The 8,988-nt window shown below is 37.3% G+C and overlaps 1 protein-coding gene across 4 annotated transcripts; it reads left to right on the top strand.

Annotated features, from left to right (window-relative positions):
* The first annotated feature begins 347 nt into the window (after window positions 1-347).
* LOC107778405 (uncharacterized protein At4g06598-like) lies at window positions 348-8,231 on the top strand. Of its 4 annotated transcripts, none has more exons than XM_016598667.2 (6): window positions 348-588; window positions 2,136-2,196; window positions 2,366-3,105; window positions 6,404-6,479; window positions 6,583-6,709; window positions 7,587-8,231. In XM_016598667.2, exons 3-6 carry the CDS (start codon window positions 2,384-2,386, stop codon window positions 7,775-7,777), a joined length of 1,116 nt encoding a protein of 371 aa, XP_016454153.2. In that variant the 5' UTR covers window positions 348-588; window positions 2,136-2,196; window positions 2,366-2,383; the 3' UTR covers window positions 7,778-8,231. The 4 variants fall into 4 exon arrangements, with proteins under 4 accessions (XP_016454153.2, XP_016454164.2, XP_016454147.2 ...); XM_016598678.2 differs by having other exon boundaries at window positions 359-588; window positions 2,141-2,196; XM_016598661.2 differs by lacking the exon at window positions 2,136-2,196 and having other exon boundaries at window positions 359-588.
* Window positions 8,232-8,988: the final 757 nt, after the last annotated feature.

The raw sequence follows: 8,988 nt of genomic DNA, 5'->3' as shown, positions 1-8,988 counted from the left end.
ATTACTTCCCGAAATAATGTATAAAAAAAATCAATTATTAAATTATTCAAATAAATAAGTATGATTATCACACAATTTCTCAATCAAATAAAAATAATATATCAAAAAATATCTTTGAACTAAGGGTAGGTCGAGTCTTAACGCGCGGTGTCAGCACATTTTGGTTGGGTCCGATTATTAATTATTTAAGAAAGACAAAATAGTGATTCCATTAAACTAAGGGCATGAATGAGCAAGTATTGGACGGATAAGATATCATTCTTGTCTAATTAAATAAATATCTACCAAATAAAAGCATATCCATTAAATAATCTTATCATTATTTAATACTCGTATTATAATCCAAACAAAACCAATTGATCCTTGAAAATAGAAGTAGGGAGTTTTACACGCATATCGAAGATGAGATCACCAAAAGTAATAAAAAGCCAGATATCTCATTTTGGGTTTGTCTTTCAAGTTTCAACATGAGACGTGAAGGAGTAATGAAGTAAAGAGAGATTTATAAGAAGAAAGGGATTAGCAGCAATTGCAGTGAGCATTGATTCTTCCATCTTTTGAGATCTTCATTATCAATTTAGCTCATTGGTATAATTCTCTTCATATCTTATTTATTTAAGAAATCGTCTCTTTGGTAGCTGGAACTGTTAGGCCAATTAAGTGTTGAAGAATTAGAAGGAAGAAAAAGAGAGAGAGAAAATTAGTTGGGTGTTTTACCTTTTTGTTTGATCATTTGCATTTCCAGATGAGAAAAATTAAATTAAGAGAAACAAATTATTATGTTAAGCCTGAGATTTGGGGGAAAATATTTTCCTTCTTTACTTTACTTTGTTTTCCTAATTGCCCAATCAGTGGTTGTAATATTACTTCTTTTTTCCTCGTTAAGATATTTAACATGAAAGTAAGCTCTGATTGTGTGTGTATATGTTGACGAAAGCCTTATTCTCCTGCTTTATGTGGATCTACTTCTTAAATGGAAACTGGTTGACGATGCTGGGCTTTGATTTATATCCTTGAACTTGGATTCCTGGAGCTACTTGTTTGTAGTGATCTATAAATACAAACATACACTAGCTTGATTGACACGTATTGTGTTCTTTCAAACATGTAGCAAAGTTTTACTTTGCTTACTGCTAAAGCTAGAGGAGATGCTCTTTCAATCTAATTCTCTAAATGAAATCCATGCTATTTGCTCCTAAGCTGAACGAAAGCTTGTAATATGATTCCTTGGAGATTCATCCAGAATTTGTACCTGTCCACCAACATGTTTTGATCACTGCCAACATGATGTTAGTGAAGTACAGAAGCTAGAACTTCAAAACAATGTCCAATTCCAATCCGTTGAAGTTTCTTCTTACAGACCCCAAGTCAGGCCTATACTTCTATGTTTTCCATAAAACAGCATTACCAAAGAAAAGCATAGCTTCCTATTACAAAATTAGGAAATGGTTTTTTACTCCATTTGAAGATGGTGGGATATTATGTATTCTTCTTTCCCTTGTTATTGATTTTTTATTGTGGGTCCTTTTCCCTAAAATGATGGCGTAAATCTATTATGAAATGCATGTACATGTAGCCTCGACCAGATAGATTAGACTTTGATTTGTTGCGAACCTAATGTTCTGATGAATTTTTGGATTCCCTCATGCTCTATGCATTTAATCCTCTTTCCTCTGAACAATGAAGATAAAAGAAAAAAATTGCACATAGAAGAAGATGGCAGTTCTTCCTTGAATTTTGTATCTATCTGTTTTGAGTGCTTTTGCAAATTTATGTTGAGCATTCATTCTGTCTATCTGTTTTGAATGCTTTTGCAAAGTTGAGGTGAGCATACCCTCTGTTGGTGATAAACATGCTCCTTACCTTCTCTTCCTCCCCCTTTCGTTCGCTCTTAGCATCTTTAAATTAAATGTCCACAATCCATTTGTTCCATATCCTGATATCCTCTTTGATCACCTGCTGCAAAGGCAAACTAGCTTTTCCAATTTTTGTGTGAATCTTTTATTCCATGATTGGGTGTGTTCTGTTCATTTGGTAGACATGAATGTGCAGAATGATTGGCAATGGCTATGTTTTTTTTTTATCTCCTCTTAGTATTGGGCTGGAAAACTGACTTATGTTGATCGTTCTATTAGCATAGAAAATTGCAGATTTCCTGGTGATACTTTGCCTCGTGCTAATGGGATTTCTTACAGGGTAGGTTGCTGTTGTAGTGTTTGATTCTTTTTCCAACGGACTGTTTTCTTGTTTACATTTTTTTGGGATGGGTTACAATATGTTGCTTCTAATCTATCTAGCATAATATGGAAACAATTATTTCCTTTCTTTCTTTTCACATATGTGCAATTATTTCATTGTTTAGCAGGGATCTTGTGTGCTTTGCATGGCAAATTCCAAGGGGGCATCTAGCATGAGAAATATGGTGTACAATGGAAAGAGCTCTTTACTGCCTCCTAAAAGTCCGTTTCCTAGCATTTCCCCCTCGTATGTTGATTATGTCCCTAGTTCTGCTGTCACCCAAAAAGGCATTTCAAAATCTAGAGATGGTTCACACCATCAGCGCACTTCTTCTGAAAGCTGTCTTATAGAGGAGCAACCATCTTGGTTGGATGATCTTCTTAACGAGCCGGAAACTCCAGTACGCAGAGGTGGCCATCGACGTTCATCTAGTGACTCCTTTACATATCATGCTGCTGCTAACATTGCACACTTAGATTACATAGCTCAAGATGATAACAAATTCAGAAATTTAACTCCTGTCCCTTCCTGGGGATCCCAAGACTTTGATTATTACAAAGATGCTCGGCATGCCACATTTCATGTCGATCAAAACTTCTCAAATCGGCAAAAGAATAGGGCAAGGGATGCTTCTCCAAATGCAATACAACATCACCGTGGCCGGCCCCCTTTTAGGGAAAATGTCAAGACTCACAGCTTGGGAGCATCATGTCCTCCACAAGAAGGAGAGAGGCCCAAATCTGCAGGAAGCGACAAGCAGGATTTAGTTGAATCTGTCCCTCCTAATCCAGTGGGATCAGGTGAAAAAAAGGATTCTTCTCACAGCAAGAGTTCTGCATCAGAAAGTGACACGAAACGTGCAAAGCAGTAAGTGTAACTCTCTCAGCAACCCCAAAGGAAATAGCTGTGAAGTGAATAAATATATTTTCTGTATGTTGACATTTGCAAGAAGACAGTTCCTGTAGCAGTAAATATTTAAGATAATTCTTTGTTTCTGTTTATACTTTGTAGTATAGTTATTGGTTTCTGTTTTCATGGTTTGTCTATCATTCTTATTTCTTTTTGTTGCATGCCCATACTATCAGTTTACTGGATGTTTTGGTTAGTTGGAGGCTTATAACCAGGATAGCTGAAAACCAAATGGAATTTTAACTTTCATTAATAAGTAATTTAGCATGTTTTTTTTTCTTCTGAATCTCTGCAGCCACAATAAGTATTACACTATGATTCTGTGTTATTTACCTTCTAGAACTTTAATGATATTGTACATTGAACAGGATACCGGCCTACAGCAAAAGTGTAGGGTATTCTATGCTCTTTGAATTTTTCAAGGGATGCATATGGTGTTCAAATCCTATCGATCCATAGATGTTGACAAAAATAGGTGATTTAACTTCTAACAACAAATTGATTTTTATGCTACAAGAAGGATATATATGTCAGGAACATTTCTTCTTCCTTCCATCTTAACTTGCTTGACCTTGTCTTTTTGACTCCTCCTGAATTTCATGGACCCCTTTTCCTAAACATAAACTTTCCCACCTTCAACAGTTCATTACAATGCATGGATGGTAACTTTTATTTTATTCTATAGAAAAAGTAATTGTATTAGATCTGCAGCTCTAAGGAAAAGGAAGTGCTGGAATATGTACAATTTAGCAAAAAGAAAAGAGCGAACAGTTAAACTTGCTCTGTTGGATCGAATTTGCTTTTGCCTTCAAAGCATTTGGTATTCCTTTCCTTCCGTACGGTCCCCCAAATATTAGCTGGAATGGTAATCCGCCAAAATGACTTCTTTTTCTTCCTTTTGCCCCTGTTCCAGCACTGAAGTAATTGTATGAGAGTTCTGGGCATCACCCATTTAAGGCCTTTGATGTTCAGATAGATTTGTCATAGTTGAGCAGTTACATTACGATTTAAAAAGAGGTGATTTACACTTTCAGCTTCCTTTCCACATAAATGAAACCTGCTACACAAAATGGTGCCCCCTTTTTGGAGATTGTCTTCTGTCAAATATGCCTTCTTTGTCACCAACCAAGAGAAGCAAGCCACTTTGAAGGGGCTTTTGTTTTCCGATTCTGTGCAATGCAAAGACGGTAATTAATATCACTTTTCCCATTAGTGATTTATACTTGACAAATTCCTCCACTATTGATGCATTTCAATTCTTTTTAGCACCTCTCTTGCTAACTTCAACGTATCAACTTACCCAAAACATTTTCTCAAATTTCGCACGAATCAAATGCTCATCTGTCATCTAATTTGATAGAGGTGGAACATTTTGATTTTTAGATTCGGAGGAATATGTTCTTTTTCTTGAATAGGTAAGTGAACATTATTTCAAAAGTAGAGCAGCCTGGCACTAGGATAGTACAAAGGCAGTACACTGGTTAGGAATCCTTCATTTACAAAAAAAAACAAAAAGGAAGGAACCTTGCTGTAAAAAAACCTATTCCTGTAAAGATTCTATGAAATCTAGCTTATGCTATTTTCATTCTTTACATCCTGTAGATTGCACTAAAATGTCAACAACCATAAACATTTGTATTTCAGCTGCTGTACGGTATCTATCTTCTCTTCGAAATTTCTGGCATTCCTCTCTTTCTATATAACCCAACAGACACTAACAGACACCGTGTTCTATATCTTCCTCAGTTGTTTTCTGATTCCCCTGGAAGCCCAGTGGTTGAGTAACTGTTTAATATATATGGCATGAGGAATTGCATCCTGAATAAGTACTTAAAGAAAAGTGACCAAATCTGGTTAACAACTGGGCAATGCAAAAAGAGGTGGTTGCAGCTTTCCACCTTGCCGTTACACATAAAGCACCTGTTGCATATCGTCATTCCCCTTCTCTGTAGGTTGCAATGAGTGAGGCATGTGTCATGAGTGACCAGCCACATAAAACAACAGATTTTGTAAGGTGCTTTAGATTTCTGTAACTGTTTACATGGCCAACTGTAGAGCTGTCTCCCTCATTGTTCGTTGCCTTGTGGCAAAAATTAACAGAGAGAGACCATACTTCTGCGTTGTCCACAACAAAATCCTCAACTTCTGCGTTTGAGAGATACATTCTCTAAGTCGTTCAGAGAGAGCCATTCTGGGTATTTCCCAGTCAGAGCAATTTCTCCTAAAACTTATACACCAGGAGCTTCCATTCGAGCACTGTGGGGCATAGCTTCCTGCATTGTTGGTGAAACCATAAAGATCATGATACGTGATCTTTAATGGTGTGGGTCCTATCCAAGCATCGTGCCAAAACCATATATTCCTTCCGTTATTAATCTTGACCTTTTTATGCGATTCAAAGCAGCCCATAAGATGCATATATGTTTCCATAAGCCTAAGCCATGAGAAATGTGTACGGGACCTGAATACATAGGCTTTAATCACCATCTTTTCTAGTAATCACTCTTGTCCACTAGCTCCTTGCTTCTCTGCCATATAAGCTACTATTGTGCACTTTCAAGTGCCCAGCCCCCTATTTCTTTTATCCATCAACACCCTGTCCCACTTTACCAGGTGAAAAGTTCTCTTTTCTTCGCTTCCCTTCCACAAAAAGTTCCTCCTGATCTTATCCAACTTTGTCCTCACATTCACTGGCAGAGGAAATAGACATAAGATAGGCTGGAAGAGAATCAAGGACATTCTTGATAAGAATCACCCTACCTCCCAGGACCCCAAGGGTGTGGCCCAGTGGTCAATGAAGTGGGTTAGGAATCATGAGGTCTTTGGTTCAAATCCCCGCGGAGGCAAAAACAGTTTTCATCCCATTTGTCCAAGTTTTGGTGGACAGAGTTATCTGTTGCTGGTGGGAGGTAGTAGGTATCCCGTGAATTTAGTCGAGTTGTGTGTAAGCTGGCCCGGACACCATGATTATCAAAAAAAGAAAAAAAATCACCCTACCTCCCAGTGATAGTTACTGCCTTTTCCATGTAGCAAGTCTCTTTTCCCATCTCTCTTCGATTTTTTGCCACACTTGTTTTGACTAAAATATTTTTCCACTTGTTGTGGAAGAATATGTTTTGTCTACAACTTATCCTCTTTATTATCGGATATGCCAACTGATTCACTTATCTACTATTCGTGTTATTAGTTGGATATTGTTTGGATTTTATTTAACATATAGTGAAGTTTATTAAAGACAAGGTGACATGTAATGCAGACAGTTTGCTCAACGATCGCGAGTTCGGAAGCTTCAATACATATCTGAGCTGGAAAGAACTGTACAAGCTCTGCAGGTGTGTATTCACAGACGCTTTAAGTAATATACTCTTAGAAATGTCTCTATGATGCATGTTGTATTTTGTTAAAAATGTTGATCTGGTCATTACTAATTTCCAGGCTGAAGGTTCTGAAGTGTCCGCTGAGCTTGAATTCCTTAACCAGCAGAGCCTTATTCTAAGCATGGAGAATAAAGCCTTAAAGCAGCGCTTAGAAAATTTAGCTCAAGAACAGCTGATAAAGTATTGTAAGTTTCTTCTTTATCTGTCATACCTTATTGTTGTATCTGCTATTTCCAGCGCTTGAAGTGGTATTAAAAAGTTGAATATGCAGCACAGATATAATGAGTCTTAACCTGCATAGTTGGAAATTAGGGTTATCTTGAAAGAATTATCACATGAATGGTGTTCTAATGGGGAATAAAAATCTCGACGTAAGTAAGGTCGGTTTGAAGATGAGCTGGGAAACTGGGTTAGGTTTTCCTAAAACTGGAAGCACATTGTGTTGAGCAATGTTTTGGTCTCATTAGCAAATTGCATGTTATCTAGGAGAAATGGGGACAACTTGTGTAATTCCAGAAAGCATCATTTTTTTTTGTGTGGAAAAAAGATATCCTGGAAATCTGAAATTTCTATGAATTTATGATTTTGTCTAGCTTTTAGAACTGTGTACACAGTACAATCTATTAATTTATGATCTTGTCTAGATCCTTTAGAGCTGTGTATACAGTAGCATACATTCTTCTTACCTAAGTTGCTCCGACACGACAGTTTAGGTGCCCCGCACCCCTGTCGACACGGCACTAGTATGGGTGTGGTTATGAAATCCGTGTTGGATCTGGTCAAACAATTTTGGGTACTTTGACCACGACGGACGGAAAAATTCAAGATAAGATACAATTTGATTTACAAAGAAACTCAAGTAATCAAACTTAAACTTTTCTAGAGCCTAATTTTTTCCTTCATCACGGCTGAGGAACTTTTCTAGTTCGATTAGCTATGTAGTTCAAATAGGAAAAACTGTTCTGTTTTGGGGATGGTAGTGAAAGCTACTAATGTTGATACAGTAGAACGTTCGTTTTATTAACTTCTCGGGAAACTAAACCCTGTAAATGTTCTGTGCAGTGGAGCATGAAGTACTGGAAAAAGAAAGGGGAAGACTACGAGCATTGTACCAGCAGCAGCAACTGCCACAGTCGCAGCAGCAACAGCAATCATCTTCCAGCCATCGACGCACGACAAGTAGGGATCTTGATCAGCAATTGGCAGACCTATCTTTGAAACACAAAGATGGTTCAGGCCAACTTCACATGTGACTGTGACCGTAGCTAGGACTTTGATCACATCTTGACTCTCCCTCAGCTGATTTTGCCTGGCCAGTGACAAAATTATACTATTTTAATTGTTCTAGATAAGAAAAAGCTCCTGCCGTCCTTGTACTCTCTCTCAACGGCTTTGCCTCTTTCACCTTCTGGCGGTGATTCTAATTTCTGTATTGTTATGTACCTTCAGCTTTGTTAAGCAAGTGATCTTTTTATTTGCACCTGGTGGTCAGTGCTAGGAATAGCATTTGTGGCAGTTGGCTCACCTGAGGTGGTTAATTCCGGCATGATTTCTCCTTTGTATGTTTAAAATTCATTAGTTTCTCATCAGCTTTCTATGTTGTAACATTTCCCTGCTATTGGTTCCCCCATTTTTACCTTGGGTACATTTTCATGAATATTGACTTGTAAGCATTGATAATTATTTCCCAATTATCAAGCTATGAAAGCATACTCTTTATTTAAGTTATGAAAGCATTCTGTTTTCCCAATTATCAATATTACTGCACAACAAAACCAAACATACTCTTTTATTTTGCTTCAGACATCCGGCATACTAAACTCATGGGTCCAACTAACTCTGTATTCAACCAAGTGCACCATATATCCTTTATGGAGCATGAGGGCTAGCAGACTAAATAATACATACATAAAATACCTAGTTAGATAGAAAGACTATGAGTTCACGTGCTTCGTAATCTAGGCTATAAATCCGCCCCTGGAGTAAAACATTCCTACCAAGAGTTCTCCATCTCCAGAGCTTGAACTCGAAACCTTTGGAATAGGCTGAAGAAATTTCGACCATTCCACACACCCCCTAGTGGTAAAACCAAACCTATTGAATGCTCCAGGGATCTAGCTTGGAGTAATTCTTCTCTAAATGATACTCCTTAGTTATCCTTATCCCATTGCTCAAGAGCTACGTCATTGATCAATACAAGAGAAAAAGAAGACTGAAACGGTATATATTGCTGGACAAATCTTCAAGATACATTACTTAAAAGAAATAAAGAATTGCATAATTGAAAAAAGAAAAGATTTGTCAGTGATTCAGCAGAACAGACGACCTGAGTTTCCAGTTATTTTTCATCGACTTTCCAATCTATAGTTTAAATGAATTCTTAATAGAAAAAGAGTTTGGATTGATGACCAAAACTTGAACTGATTAAGTAAACCTTGAATTCGGCCTAGTACACCATATCAAG

The sequence above is a fragment of the Nicotiana tabacum genome, chromosome 10, assembly GCF_000715075.1.
Source record: "Nicotiana tabacum cultivar K326 chromosome 10, ASM71507v2, whole genome shotgun sequence".
NCBI lineage: Eukaryota > Viridiplantae > Streptophyta > Magnoliopsida > Solanales > Solanaceae > Nicotiana > Nicotiana tabacum.
Note: the sequence above shows the minus strand (reverse complement) of the source record. Positions and strands in the feature narration are given on the sequence as shown.